This window comes from Castor canadensis, chromosome X (genome assembly GCF_047511655.1).
Source record: "Castor canadensis chromosome X, mCasCan1.hap1v2, whole genome shotgun sequence".
In the NCBI taxonomy this organism is placed as follows: domain Eukaryota; kingdom Metazoa; phylum Chordata; class Mammalia; order Rodentia; family Castoridae; genus Castor; species Castor canadensis.
This window is the reverse complement of record NC_133405.1, coordinates 97,730,070-97,745,719: the sequence shown is the minus strand read 5'-3', so window position 1 is coordinate 97,745,719 and position 15,650 is coordinate 97,730,070. Positions and strand designations below refer to the sequence as shown.

General features: G+C 38.0%; 1 protein-coding gene across 3 annotated transcripts in view; it reads left to right on the top strand.

Moving 5' to 3' along the window:
* Window positions 1-5,485, top strand: part of Ccnb3 (cyclin B3) — a 73,926-nt gene extending 68,441 nt beyond the window's left edge. For all 3 annotated transcript variants that reach the window (XM_074062617.1, XM_074062619.1, XM_074062616.1), the window contains exons 9-12: window positions 235-390; window positions 1,207-1,356; window positions 4,844-4,974; window positions 5,205-5,485. In XM_074062617.1, the coding sequence (XP_073918718.1) occupies window positions 235-390; window positions 1,207-1,356; window positions 4,844-4,974; window positions 5,205-5,280 (513 nt within the window). In that variant the 3' untranslated portion in view covers window positions 5,281-5,485. The remainder of the gene's footprint in view (window positions 1-234; window positions 391-1,206; window positions 1,357-4,843; window positions 4,975-5,204) is intronic.
* Window positions 5,486-15,650: the final 10,165 nt, after the last annotated feature.

The following is a 15,650-nucleotide window of genomic DNA, read 5'->3' as shown; positions in this document are numbered from 1 at the left end:
CCTGGAGGTGGTACAGTTTGGGGGCAGGCCTTTGCTCTCATTTCTCTGGTTTTGTTTTTCTGTCAGGCTACTCAGGTCAACTAGAAGTTGGCTCTCAGGGCTATCCTGAAGGTCTGTGCCAAGAAATGTGGTTGCCTTCTATCTTTCACCTGTCTCTCCCTCTACCTTTCGTCAATAAGCAGAGAGGAGGAAGCTGTCTGCCTGGTTGTGACTGCCTCTTCTCTCCATCCATAGGAGCCCTGCCCACCTTCTGTGGGTGAGTTTCTGTATATCTGTGAAGACCTTTATCCGCGAAAAGAGATGCTTGCCATGGAAGTCAGCATCCTGAAAACCCTTGAGTTCGACATCAACATTCCCATCGCCTATCATTTTCTACGCCGATATGCTATAGTAAGAGGGAAGGGGCACATCTTTGTTCTTCCACTTCTGGACATGGGTGCCAACCTCCTAGGTCAAATTTTGCAATCCGTATGAAGTAGAGGGGATAGAGGACAAGTTGCAGATTTCTGTGGTGTACCTATAAGGTTTTGAAATAAGGACAGAGAAGGGGGGTACATTCTTTAATCAAAAAGGGATACATGAGAAGCTTAGGGGGGTGCTGGAAATATTTTCTTTCCTTAGTTGAGTATCATTTACAGGGGAGATCATTTGATAATTACTCATTATATCCTACAAGTGTGTGCTGTGCACTTTTATCTATGTATGTGTTATAGGTTATATATTTAAAACAGAAAAGGGAAGGGGGTATGTTGGAGCATGAAAGACCTCCTAGGGAAGAACCAGGTGCAAAGTCACAGTTGGGAAATTTGGCTTATCCAAAGGATGATTCCTATAGAAAGGGGAAGTTGGGGGGGTACACACTTGATAATTTGTTTAAAAACTCTAAAGATGCAAAGTCACAGTTGGGAAATTTGGCTTATCCAAAGGATGATTCCTATAGAAAGGGGAAGTTGGGGGGGTACACACTTGATAATTTGTTTAAAAACTCTAAAGATGGCACATCCCACTGCCAATTTCAGAATCTGTTTTTTTCAGGGTCTGTGTGTTTGCAGACAAAAATCATATGTCACAGTTGGTGTCAGGAGAGGTACATTATTCAAGCAGAGAGCCGTTTGGACTATAGGAAGGATACCTGGAGAAAGGAGTCTTCTTCCTGATATTGGTTTTCTAAATTGATTATTGAACCAGTATTATTTCTTTGTTTAGTGTCTCCAGACCAACATGAAGACACTGACCTTGTCCCGCTTCATCTGTGAGATAACCCTGCAGGAATATGAGTACATCCATGAGAGGGCTTCCAAGCTAGCTGCTGGCTCCTTCCTCCTGGCCCTCTACATGAATAAACTTGGACACTGGGTAAATAGTTATAATGGGGGGGGGGTTGGCCAAGTAGCTCAGTGGTAGAGTGCTTGCCTAGCATATGCAAGGCCCTGGTTCAATCCCAGCACTACAAAAGAAACAAACCAAAAAACCTTATGATGGGGGTTGGGGTAAGGGTGGGGTAAAAATTTATTATGTATCTGGGAAGCTGCCATGTATCCACAGTTATAAATTCTTTGATACCTAGACAACTTATGGGCACAAGTTTCTATAGCAGTGGTTTTGAAATAGTTTATTTCACTCTTCTTAGTCACAGTACTTTTTGTTCCAAAGAAACCTTCCCTGAAGCCCAATCTTGCAAAACATACTAATGTGAAGTTATTCTGTTTATCACAGGGTCTGGGGTGGCCCCATTTTTTATCCCTTACCCTATTTATCCTGTCTCTTTCAGTCCCCTCAACAAAGGTGGCCTCTTAAGGAGTTTGTTGGAACAGGATTTTTGAAAAGCACTGACCCCATAGAATTATAGAGTAGTAAAAACAACTATCTATGTATATTACAGGGTGCTCAGAAACATGCTTATAATGCTATCCTCTAAAGAGGACCTCGACAAGCCTTGTAATCACCTACAAGTAAAACTCATATTTGATGTTTTCTCTATTTTATAAAAAGATATGGATAAAAGAAACTTTAAAGAACTTTGAATCTTAAGAATGTGTAACAACATGTAATTTAAGTAGAGAGAATACACTCACAAATGGAGCCCCTGTCCAGCCACCTCTAAGTTCATCCTATCTAGAACTTCTGAGCTGATGCTAATGAGTAAACCTCTGTATGCTGAGAAAGAACCATATAAACAGTTGTGTGAACCTGGACAAATCTTACTGAAATTTCTTGGGATAGAGGAAGCATTCAATGAATGATAATGATTATGATGGAAAATAATAAAATAACAATAGTGGCTAGCATTTATTGACTTCCTAAGTAGTAATCTATGCACTTTATTTATTAAACTCATTTAATTTTCACATCATCCCCTACAAGATCAGTACTAGTATCCTTATTTTACAGATAAGAAATAACTTCCCATGTTTATCCAGCTAAAGAGAGGTGGGGCTAGGCATGGTTTCAAAAATCTAAATCTAGTGTATAATTTCGAATATGTGTGACCAGCTCTGGAGTTGTGATCTTAGAGGCCCCAAGCTGAAGCAAACTTGGACCCTTGAACCCTGCAGAAGTTTAGTGGGTCCTAAAGGGGACCGATGAGCAGGTCAGGGGAGCAAACTGTGTGCCAACTAGGATAGAAATATTTCAGTGTTTTTAATATTGGTTAAAACAGTAACTATCAGCTAAATGTCAGTCCTAATTTAAGTTCAGGTAGTTCAGCTCCACAGTTCTTTGTAATATGTACACTGCCTTCTCTTGTAGATAAGGAAGATTTTACAGAAGAGTTGATTTTTGAGCAGGGTCTTGAAAATGAGTAGGAACTTGTGAGAGGAGACATTTGAGGTAGAAGGAGTAAAAATTGAAAAGACATGAAGGCACTAAGGAAGGAATGTGATATGTTTATGTCAGAATAAGACATGTCCTATGGATAGAGCAGAGGGTCCATTAATGAGCATTTGACTACAGCCTACCATTGTGGTCTCATTTCTCAAATTGTGAGAGATCTTGTATACCATGCTGAGAGAGCCCACTTCAACTCATTTTTATGGCAATGGAGAAAAGCCCTGTGCTTTATGCATAACAAGCAAACATGCTACCAGTGAGCTAGATCCCCAGCCCAAGATACCCACTTTGTACTAAGGGATTGAAGGTTTTTTTAGGCAGGGAAGTGAGACTAATGTTTGTGTGTTTTGGAAACCATACCAGTATGGCAAAATAGAGGGAATATTAGATGAGGAAGACTAGACAGGTGAGAGCACCAGCAAGAAGGCTATTGGAACAGGTAAGATGAATCATTGAGAGCCTAAACTGATACATTGACAGTGGAGCTGTCTAAACTTATTTAACGTACCCAATATATTGTGTCAGTCCTTAGATCAGCGTTGCTAGTGACTGCCCTTTGTCTGTAGTAGTGGTTTCCAAACTCTATTCGGGGGAACCCTGAGTTTCTTGCAGGAGTATTTCAGGGGTCATGTAAAAAGTAAAGGGTTCATACCCCCACTTGTAGGCAAGATATTTGGGATTCCAGGTCAGGTACTTAGAGAAAAAGGAGTTCAGGAAAAATGAGTTAAGACATAAGAAAACCACTGGCTTATAGATAAAGCCTCTTCCTTTCTCTGCCCATTGATCTCCCTCTTGACTTTCAACACCTATTACAGATGTGCTGTCCTTTGTGAAGCTTTCAGTGATTGTCCCAGACAAAGTTCATGGGTCCTGCTACTCTGTTTCTCCAGTATCCCATGATCCCTTTAATCATAGCACTTAAACACATTTTGTAGCTCTCTGCATGTCTGTCTCCTTCTCTAGACTAGACTCCTCAAAGGTAGGTGCCTTATTCACCTTTGTAATCCTAGCATCCTGTATAGGACTTGGTGATATTATCCTAGCTAGCATTCTTTGGGCCCTTGATATATGCTTGTTCTCTGTTTTTGTTGTTGTTGTTGTTTTGTTTTTTTGTGATGGCTGGAGATGGAACCCAGCATGCTAGGCAAAGTGCTCTACCAGCGAACTACATTCCTAGCTCCAAAACCTTTTAGAGGGCTTTTTTTGTAGTGCTGGAGATCAAACCCAGGGCCTTGTATATGCTAGAAAAGTACATCCCCAACCATATATGTGTATGTGTGTATACAAACATATGTTTTATATATATATACATATATATATGTATATATATATTCAGTCATATATATTAAATATATATATATATGTTTAATCCTGTGGTGTAATTACTTTAATGATTCCCATCTGACAGATTGGCATCCAAGGCACCATGAACCATGAGGCTAAATAACTGGCTCCAGGACATGCTGTTAGTAAAACTGGAAGTTAAACTGAAGCAGTCTTCCTTCAGAGCCTTTGCTTCTAAATATTGCTATACTGCTTAGGCCACGTAATAGGCATTCTTATAATTGAGTGAGAAAATGAGTGTATGGAATGATACTTATTAGAGCCAGAGGTGAAGTATAGTCTTAAGTTCCTTTTGGCTGTTGAGTCAGGACCAGAATTTGTTTTGAGATTTGCTTAGCTGTTGGCTTTAGGCTTGAGAGTGAATAAATGACAAAATCAGACCTCTTCCTTAGGACTTTGGTGGATTTTAGCGTATATGAACACTTGTAACCAGAGCTAGCATCTAACTGGTACACATGAATAGAGCCATCCCAGGATTTTGTGGCTAAAACCTACTCTTCTAGGCAGTACCCTACAATCAGTGGTCAGTGTATACTGTATGAATCTTTGAAATGTTTTGAATATCATCCCTCCCTAAATCATAGATGGGAAGTTTGGACTTAGAACAGCATAGAGAGAGGCAGGGTATGCTTCCTACAGTAGAAGTCACTGTTCATGCTTCTTTTTCCAGGCTCCTATCCTGGAATATTACAGTGGCTACAACACCTCTGAGCTTCACTCCCTGGTCAGGCAACTGAACATCCTGCTGAATTTCCAATCTTATGAGAGGCTCAAAACTGTGTATAACAAATATTCTCACCAGTAAGTACCAAGCTCCATCTGAGGTTGGGTTTGTTCTCATTCATGGGGAAGCTTTAAAACACTAGGCCCAGACAAGTCTCACTTAAGCAAATTCATACACTTTTCTCCTTCCTTTCTACTCCAGGGTTAAAGCAAGATAGGAAACTAAGGGTTCTATATCTCACTTGTTCCATGGACTCTGTTTGGCTTTGGCGTATTGTACACTGAATAGACCCCTTTTCCTTTTGCAGGATTTTCTTTGAAGTCACCAAAATCCCCACCTTGGACATACTGAAGCTGGAGGAGATTTTAAGTTGCCAATTATGAGGCTGAGGACCTTGCATTCTGGCAGCAGCCCCCATGAAAAGAGGCTATATTTATTCTGTGCTAAAATTTATCTTTTGATCACTTTTCTTAATTTCCCTCTTTTTATTCATCTTTTCCCAAGCTAATATTGAAAATATTTAAGTTGTTTTATGAAAGAGAAGAAATTATTGTTATATATATTTAAAAATTTAATAAAAAAAATTAATGGTGGTTGTTAAAATGGCTCACCTCCTTCTTATTGCTCAGGAGCCCCATGCACATGCATAGCCCAAGAAATTCATTTTCCTGCCCAGTAAAGGCTATGTTTCAGGGTTTTTCTAATCCAATTTCCTCTGTTCGTTGGAGGTTTTGTCCTCATGAGAAGAAGAATTCAGGTAAGTGTGAGCTGATAGATGTGTCTATAGAAGGAGGATCCTAGGGATGGTGTCCAGTCCAAGGAGAAAGCCCCTTCGAAGGCAAACCTCAGTGTTCAGAACTGGAGTAGCTGATAGTGTGATAGAGCAAATACTCTTTGGTCCAATCTCAGGTTCCTTGCGTTCTTTGATTCTTCTTTGATAATGAAAAGGTGAGGATAAGGATTTGAACCCATATTTAACCCTTCTTTTGCAGTTAGGCAGCTTTTAAAATTTAGAGTCTAACTTTGAAAAAAAATACTTGGAGTGGTACAGTGAGATCTTTTTTGGCCTTTTTCTTCTTCCAAGAGAAGAAATATCTAGCTGTGAAATCAGCAAGATGTCCCAGGAATGCACCATCAACCACTTGTTCGGTCTTTATTCATAAAAGTTAAGAGTTTCTCTTCTATTTCTCTCTCTGTTCTATCTATGTGCATGGTATGTACCGGGGCAGTTATTTCATTTCTTAGAAGAGGAGTTGAATATCGCTTGTGCCAAGAGCCACTGCCTTAGTCCTACCTCTAGGATCTCTCCACAGTCCAGCAAGTAATGTCTGCCACAGCAGAAAGGTGAGTCCTCTAGGACTCAATTTTTTTTTTGCAGTGCTAGGTATTGAACCCAGGGCCTCACACATGCTAGGCAAATGCTCTACCATTTGAGCTACATCCCAAGACCTTTTTAATTTTTCTTTTGAGACAGGATCTCACTAAATTGCCCAAGGTTGGCCTTGAACTTTTGATCCTTCTGTCTTAGCCTCCCAAGTGGCTGGGATGATAGGTGTATTCTACCATCCCCAGTTGTAAAGACTCTATTCTAGTATTGTGCTTGGCAACTATCTTGATTGGTCTATGGCTGTTGCCACTTGTCAAATATTTTGAATATCAATCCTGGGGTGGACATCAGTGAAAATGATGTGGGGAAAATATCTCCCCAATTCTGACCTGAGACTACATATGCTACTCTGGTCACATCACCTTTTATGATGAATTGAGGATAGGAGGGTAAGGATGAAACTCCTTTAGGTAGTTCAGTCATTTCTTTCCTTTTGAATCAGTTTCCCATTCCCCTTCCTAATTTGCTTTGCCTTGGAGACCAAACATCATTAGGTTCCTTCTTGATCAATTCTACTGTTTTGCAAGATGACAAAGGATATAAGCCAGAAAGGTCCTAGCTGTTTGGCAGTGATTCTGCTGGCATAGCCAACTTTGCATAAATGTCATAAAAGCATACAACTGGAATCTGCCTTGCAAATCTCCTGCCTCACTAAAAATAAGTATTTCTTATGTGTTTTTTAATTCGGAAGCCACATCAGAGAAAAAATTAGTTCATTTTCCCCCTCTTTTCAATTCTGTTATTTAGAAGTGCAAATGAAGCTGTCAGTCATTTTTTTATTATTCATATGTGCATACAATGCTTCCGTCATTTCTCCCCCCAGCCCTCACCCCTCCCTTACCACCCACCCCGCCCCCTCACTCTGCCCCCACCCCCTCGATACCCAGCAGAAACTATTTTGCCCTTATCTCTAATTTTGTTGAAGAGAGAGTATAAGCCATAATAGGAAGGAACAAGGGTTTTTGCTAGTTGAGATAAGGATAGCTATACAGGCAGTTGACTCACATTAATTTCCTGTGCATGTGTGTTACCTTCTAGGTTAATTCTTCTTGATCTAAACTTTTCTCTAGTTCCTGGTCCCCTTCTTCTATTGGCCTCAGTTGCTTTTAAGGTATCTGCTTTAGTTTTTCTGCGTTGAGGGCAACAAATGCTAGCTAATTTTTTAGGTGTCTTACCTATCCTCATATCTCCCTTGTGTGCACTTGCTTTTATCTTGTGATCAAAGTTCAATCCCCTTGTGTTTGCTCTTGATCTAATGTCTGTGTATGAAGGAGAACATACGATTTTTGGTCTTTTGGGCCAGGCTAACCTCACTCAGAATGATGTTCTCCAATTCCATCCATTTACCAGCAAGTAATAACATTTTGTTCTTCTTCATGGCTGTATAAAATTCAATTGTGTATAGATACCACATTTTCTTGATCCATTCGTCAGTAGTGGGGCATCTTGGCTGTTTCCATAACTTGGCTATTGTGAATAGTGCTGCAATAAACATGGGTATGCAGGTGCCTCTGGAGTAACCTGTGTCACAGTCTTTTGGGTATATCCCCAAGAGTGGTATTGCTGGATCAAATGGTAGATCAATGTTTAGCTTTTTAAGTAGCCTCCAAATTTTTTTCCAGAGTGATTGTACTAGTTTACATTCCCACCAACAGTGTAAGAGGGTTCCTTTTTCTCGCATCCTCTCCAAGACCTGTTGTTGGTGGTGTTGCTAATGATGGCTATTCTAATGGGTGAGGTGGAATCTTAGTGTGGTTTTAATTTGCATTTCCTTTATTGCTAGAGATGGTGAGCATTTTTTCATGTGTTTTTTGGCCATTTGAATTTCTTCTTTTGAGAAAGTTCTGTTTAGTTCACTTGCCCATTTTTTTATTGGTTCATTAGTTTTGGAAGAATTTAGTTTTTTAAGTTCCCTGTATATTAGGTTATCAGTCCTTTGTCTGATGTGTAGCTGGCAAATATTTTCTCCCACTCTGTGGGTGTTCTCTTCAGTTTAGAGATCATTTCTTTTGATGAACAGAAGCTTTTTAGTTTATGAGGTCCCATTTATCTATGCTATCTCTTAGTTGCTGTGCTGCTGGGGTTCTGTTGAGAAAGTTCTTACCTATACCTACTAACTCCAGAGTATTTCCTATTCTTTCCTATATCAACTTTAGAGTTTGTGGTCTGATATTAAGATCCTTGATCCATTTTGAGTTAATCTTGGTATAGGGTGATATACATGGATCTAGTTTCAGTTTTTGCAGACTGCTAACCAGATTTCCCAGCAGTTTTTGTTGAAGAGGCTGTCTTTTCTCCATTGTATATTTTTAGTGCCTTTGTCAAAGATAAGTTGGTTAGTTGTGTGGCTTCATATCTGGGTCCTCTCTTCTGTTCCACTGGTCTTCATGTCTGTTTTTGTGCCAGTACCATGCTGTTTTTATTATTATTGCTTTGTAATATAGTTTGAAGTCGGGTATCGAGATACCTCCAGCATTGTTCTTTTGGCTGAGTATTGCCTTGGCTATTCGTGGCCTCTTGTGTTTCCATATAAATTTAACGGTAGATTTTTCAGTCTCTTTAATGAATGTCATTGGAATTTTGATGGGAATTGCATTAAACATGTAGATTACTTTTGGGAGTATAGACATTTTTACTATGTTGATTCTACCAATCCATGAGCATGGGAGATCTCTCCACTTTCTATAGTCTTCCTCAATCTCTTTCTTCAGAAGTGTATAGTTTCCTTGTAGAGGTCTTTCACATCTTTTGTTAGGTTTACACCTAGGTATTTGATTTTTTTTGAGGCTATTGTAAATGGAATTGTTTTCATACATTCTTTTTCAGTTTGCTCATTGTTAGTGTATAGAAATGCTAATGATTTTTCCATGTTGATTTTATATCCTGCTACCTTGCTGTAGCTATTGATGTTGTCTAGGAGCTTTTGAGTAGAGTTTTTTGGGTCTTTAAGGTATAGGATCATGTCGTCTGCAAATAGGGATATGTTGAAAGTTTCTTTACCTATTTGTATTCCTTTCATTCCTCCTTCTTGCCTAATTGCTCTGGCTAGGAATTCCAGTATTATGTTGAATAGGAGTGAAGATAGTGTGCATCTTTGTCTAGTTCCTGATTTTAGAGGGAATGTTTTCAGTTTTTCTCCGATAAGTATAATGCTGGCTGTAGGTTTGTCACATATAGCTTTTATAGAGGTACTTTCCTTCTATTCCTAGTTTTCTTAGAGCTTTTATCATGAAATGGTGTTGGATCTTATCAGAGGCTTTTTCGGCATCTATTGAGAAGATCAAGTGGTTTTTGTCTTTGCTTCTGTTAATGTGGTTTATTGCGTTTATTGATTTTCATATGTTGAACCACCCCTGCATTCCTGGGCTGTCAGTAATTTTTGCTATTGGAAATGCCTCAAAATTTATTCTATGCTCATCACTACTCAAAATTAAGATCACTATTAAACTGGATTTTGTTATTTTTGTGCCTTATTGAAGCACATCTAAAGCTGAGCAAGGTGTAATGCACCTGTAATCTCAGCACTGGGGAGGCTGAGGCAGGAAGATCTTGAGTTTGAGGCCAGCCTGGGTTGCAAAGTCAAGTTCCAGGCCAGCCTGAGATACATAGTAAGACCTGGTCTCAAAAGATAAGCACATCTATTTCTTTATCAAGGATTTATTTTCATTTTTTGATGACTCGAGTTCAATCTAACTATAATCTTATATAACAGTGTCATGGTATATGATATAACTCACATATATAATTCATCCATTTAAAGTATACAGTTCAATGGTTTTTAGTATATGCACAGACTTGTGCATCCATCACCACAGTGTAACTTTGGAACATTTTTATCACCCTAGAAATAAACCCCAAAACCCATGAGCAATTAATCCCTACCTCCTACTCCCAAACCCAGTAAATCTTAGCAATCACCAATTTATTTTCTGTCCCTGTAGATTTGTTTCTCTGGAAATTTCATATAAATTGAGTCATACATTGTGTGGTCTTTTGTGTCTGGTTTCTTTCACTTAGCACAATTTTTAAAGTTCATCTGTTTTTAGCATGTATCAATACTTCATTTCCTCTTACTGCCAACTAATATTCTGGTATATGATATACCACATTTTGTTTATCCAGTCATCAGTTGGTAGACATTGTTTCTACTTCTTGGCTATTGAAAATAATTGTGCCATAAACATTTATGCATATGTATTTGCGTGGACATTTGTTTTTATTTTTCTTGGGTATGTACTTGGGAAAGGATTCATTGGCAACTATATGACTAAGCATTCTAAGACCTGCCAGACTGTTTTCCAAAGTGTCTACAACCATTTACAATCCCACCAGCAATGTATAAGGGCCTCAATTTCTTCACATCCTCTCCAACACTGGTTTTTTTTTTTGTATTTGTGTTCTAGCTAACATATCACATCTAGACTTAGAAAAGGTACAGAAAAATGCAGGATAAAAGACTAAAGGGAGCACTGTATGCTTCCACGCTTGCCGTGAGAGAAGCTCGCAGAACTGGAAACTGCATGGATAAGGCAGTGAGAGTGAGGGTCAAGACAGGACGGGCACCATGTAGACTTCATAAACACTGGATGCTTGGGCTGCATTACATGTACACTTAAAAACTCCTTGCTAGAGGCATCGTTGAAGCAGTGAAGCACTTGTTACTAGCACGAAGCCTTGAGTTCAAACCCCAGCTCTACAAAAAAAATTTTTAATTTCAATAATAACCTTAGTTCACTGTAACTTTTTACTCTATAAACTTTTTTAAATTTTTAATTTTTGTGATTTTTTTTCTTTTATGCAATTTTTTTTGTTTTTGTATTTTTTAAATTTTATTATTCATATGTGCATACAAGGCTTGGGTCATTTCTCCCCCCTGCCCTCACCCCCTCCCTTACCACCCACTCCGCCCCCTCCCTCTCCCCATCTTAGTGGCTGTGAAGTTATTGTGTTTTTGAATTGCATTTCCCTGATGGCTAATGATATTGAACATGTTTTTGTGTGCTTATTGGCCTTTTGTTTTGGAGAAGTATTTATTTAAATTTTTGAGCCATTTGTGTCTTTATTATTGAATGGCATGAGTTCTTTATATATTCTAGATCATATATATTTATAAATACTTTCTCTGATTATATAGATTAGCTTTTCATATTGTTATTTGAAACAAAAGTTTTTATTTGGGGTTAAGTACAATTTTATCTGTTTTTTGATATTTTAACTTTTGGTGTCATAACTAAGAAACCATCACATAATCCAAGGTTATAAAAATGTATGCAAAAGCTGGGCATGGTGGAGCATGCGTGTAGTCCCAGCTGCTTGGGAGGCTGAGGAGGGAGGATCATTTAAGCCCACAAGTTTGAGACCAGTCTGGGCAGCATAGCGAGACCCCGTCTTCAAAAACAGTTTTTTATCCTTATGTTTCCTTCTAAGAATTTTATAGTTTTAGCTGTTATATTTAGTTTCAAATCCATTTTGAGGTAATTTTGTTTTGTTTTTGGCAGTACTGGGGGGAATTGACCTCTGGGCCTTGGCACTTGCTAGGTAGGGACTGTACACTTGAACCACTCTGCCGGCCCCATTTGGAGATGATTTTGATATATGGTATGAGGTAGCAGCCTGACTTCATTCTTTTGCATGTGGATATTCAGTTGTTCATTCCAGCATCATAAGAAAACTATTTTCCCCCACTTACTTGTTTTGGCACCCTTGCTGAAAATTAACTATAAATACAAAGCTTATTTCTGGATTCCTAATTATATTCTGTTTTGCTATTTACCTACATGATGCTGGTCCTTATGCCAGCACCACTTTGTTTTGTTGTTGGTGGTGGTTTTTTTTCCTTTTGTGCTGACACTTGAACTCAGTGCCTTGAACATGCTGGGCAAGCACTCTATCACTGAACCACATTCTCAGCCCTCAGTGTTTTTATTTTTAAAGATTTTTTAAATTGGCATATAAAAATTGTATGACTGTAGCTTTGTAGAAAGTTCTGAAATTGTATGTCAGGTGAGGTGGTACATGCCTATAATTCCAGCACTTGTGAGCATGAGGGAGAATGATCATGAGTTCAAGGCCAGCCTAGGCTACATAGCAAGACCCCCCCGTCAGGGAGTGAGAAGGAGAGAGAGTGATCTGAAATTTGGAAATGTGAGTCTTCCAGTTTTGTTCTTCAAGATTATTTTGGCAGTTTTGGGTCCCTTACGTTTCCATATTAATAATAGTATTGTCAATTTCTGAAAGGCAGTTAATGGTATTTTCATTAAATTTGTAGGTAGTTTGAGGAATATTGTCATCTGAATCATTAAATCTATGAACATAGGATATGTTTCATTCTATTTCGGTCCTCTTTGATTCTTTTCAACAGTGCTTTATAGTTTTCAGAATATGAGTTTTATACTACTTTTGTTATATTTATTCCTAAGTGTTTTGTGTTTTGATGGAGCCATCAGTCTTGGATCACTTTCAGTTTCTTACTTCATTCTTCGTAAACTTATTTATCTCTGTACTATCTTAAGCATCTTTATTTTCTGTCTTATAGGATGGTCTAACTCACCTCTTGCTCAAGGCAATTCATCTACCTTAGGAATTATTTTCTGCTTTTTCTTACCACTATTTTTTGCACCTTCATTCTCTTCTTTTCTAGTCTTCCAGTTTAAAAGCACACTCAAGAATCTCTTGCCACACACAAAATTAAAAAGCAAAACAAAACTCTTTACCTTTATCCACCTCCTACCTTCTGCCCAGCTCATGTCTTCTTAATTTAAAAACATTTTATTAGCATACATTAGTTGTACATAGGGGGTTTCATTGTGACATTTCCATATATGCTTGCAATGTATTTTGGTTATATTTACCCCCTCCCTCATTCTCTCTCATTCCCCTCCCCACTTCTTAAAAAATTTCAACAGGTTTCATTGTTCTATTTTCATACAAGTATATAAGGTACATGGACCATATTAATTCTCCTTCACCCTCTCTGTTCACTCTCCCCCTTCTTTAAGTACCCACCCCCGAAAAGGACCTGCTTTACATTCCTGTCCTTCATTTTAAAGTGTAATTCATCATTTTAAGGGGTTTCACTGTGGCATTTCACACATGAATATATTCTACTTTAATTAGATTAACCCCCCTCTATTACTCTTTCTTTCCCTATCCCCTCAACCATCATATTCAGTGGCTTTCAGTGCATTTTGTTATGCCATCTTTATGCATAGATGTTTCTCTTTTCCTCTCCCACCTCCCCCCAAGCCCCTCAGACAGTTCTAGTACTACAAACATGTTATATATGTGTGTATATATGATCATGTATGCATTTATGTATATGCTTATCTTTTAGGTTTAGCTTCCACATATGAGAGAAAACAAGGAACCTCTGTCTGTCTGAACCTGGCTTACTTTGCTTAGCATGATGATCTTCAGTTCCATCCATTTACCTTAACCAAAATAATTTCATTCTTCTTTATGGCATTCTTCTTCATTGTGTATATATACCATATTTTTAAAATCCATTCATCAGGGCATCTAGGCAGTTGCCATAACTTGGCCATAGTGAATACTGTTGCAGTAAACATGGGTTGTGTGTCTCTGTTGTAGCCTGAGTTACATTTCTTTGTATATATGCCCAGAAGTGGTATCACTGGATTGTATGGTAGGTCGATTTTTAGTTTTTTTGAGGAACCACCATAGTACTTTCCATAGTGATTGCACTAATTTACATTCCTACTAACAGTGTATAAGGGTTCCTTTTGCCCTGCATTCTCACCAGTTTTTATTGTTTGTGTATTCACTTCCTTTAAAAAGTGTACTAACTCACTGTCTCTACTTACTTATACCCCATGTGGTCCTTAACCCACTGTAATCTACCTTTTGCTGAGGACATTGATAATTTTCTGATTGTTAGTAGATAGCTTTTACCTCTTATCTTACTTGGACCTTTTTAGATACCTTTGACAACGATTGTCTTTTTACTCGTTGGTACTCTCTAATCTCTTGCTTTAGAGTCACTGGGTTTTCCTGGCCCTGGCCCTCTCATCTTTCTGACTATCCTTTTCTTTGTAGGCTGTGGGTTTTTTATTTTTTTTACCATCTAACCCTCAAAAGTTGGCATTCCCTTGGTTTCCTGCTTTAACTTTATGATTTTGAATCTCCTTGGGTGATCTCAGCTATTCCATTAACTTCAGTTACCACCAAGATATTGCTTTTTGAGACTTGATCCTCAGCCCAAGCCCTTAGTTCAGACTTGTATTTGTCTTCTGTTGGGTATATTCACCTGGATGTCACATAGTTACCTCAAACTGAATATATCCAAATTGAATTTCTCTTCTTGCTAACCAGGGTCTATCTCATATATTCTCTTATCTCAATTACTGTCCACCAGTTATTTAAACTAGACACCCAGGAGTTCATCTGGACTCTCTTTTCACTTGCTAACAAGCAAGAATCAATAATACTGGTTTTTACCTTCAATGCCTAACTTTAAGTCAGGCCATTCATGTCTCAGACCTACGTGTTTCAGTTATGGCCTTATAAGAGGGTAACCTCATTAAGTCTTACCAATTTTACCTCCCACATATTCCTTTTTTTTTGCAGTTTTATTTATTTTTAATTTTTATTAGCATATAATAGTTGTACAGGGGGATCTATTGTGACATTTACATATGTGCTTACAGTGTATCTTAGATTTACCCCTTCCATCTTTCTCCCTTATCCATTTTCTTTGTTGGAAGGTTCTTTAAAACTGTCTCAATCTCATTACTTGTTATATATATGTTTAATTTGTTAATGTCCTCTTGGTTCAATTTTAGAGGATTATATATGTCAAGAAATTTATTTCTTCTTGATTTTCCAGTTTTCTCTACTAAGGTTTTGAAAATATTCCTGTAGGGTCTTCTGAATTTCATTGGTGTCTTTCATAATGTCCCCTTTTTCATATCTGATTTTATTAATTTGGGTCTTCTCCTTTTCCTTATAGTTAATTTAGAGTTTTGTCAATCTTATTTTTTTCAAAGAACTAACTTTTTGTTTCATTGATTTGTTGTATCATTCTTTTGGTCTCCAATTCATTGATTTCTGCCCGATTTTTATAATCTCTTTCCATCTGTTACTCTTTGGATTGGCTTGTTCTTGTTTTTCTAAGAGTTTGAGGTGCATCAGATTATCTATTTGAGATCTCTCTAATTTTCTGATTGAGCACTCATGGCTATAAACTTCCCTCTTAAGACTGTCTTTGCTGTGTCCTACATGTTCTGGTAAGTTGTGTCTTCATTTTCATTTAAATCTAGGAATGTCTTAATTTCTTTCCAAATTTCTTCAATAACCCTTTGATCATTCAAAAGTTCAATCTCCATGACTTTAAATGTATTTTTTGTG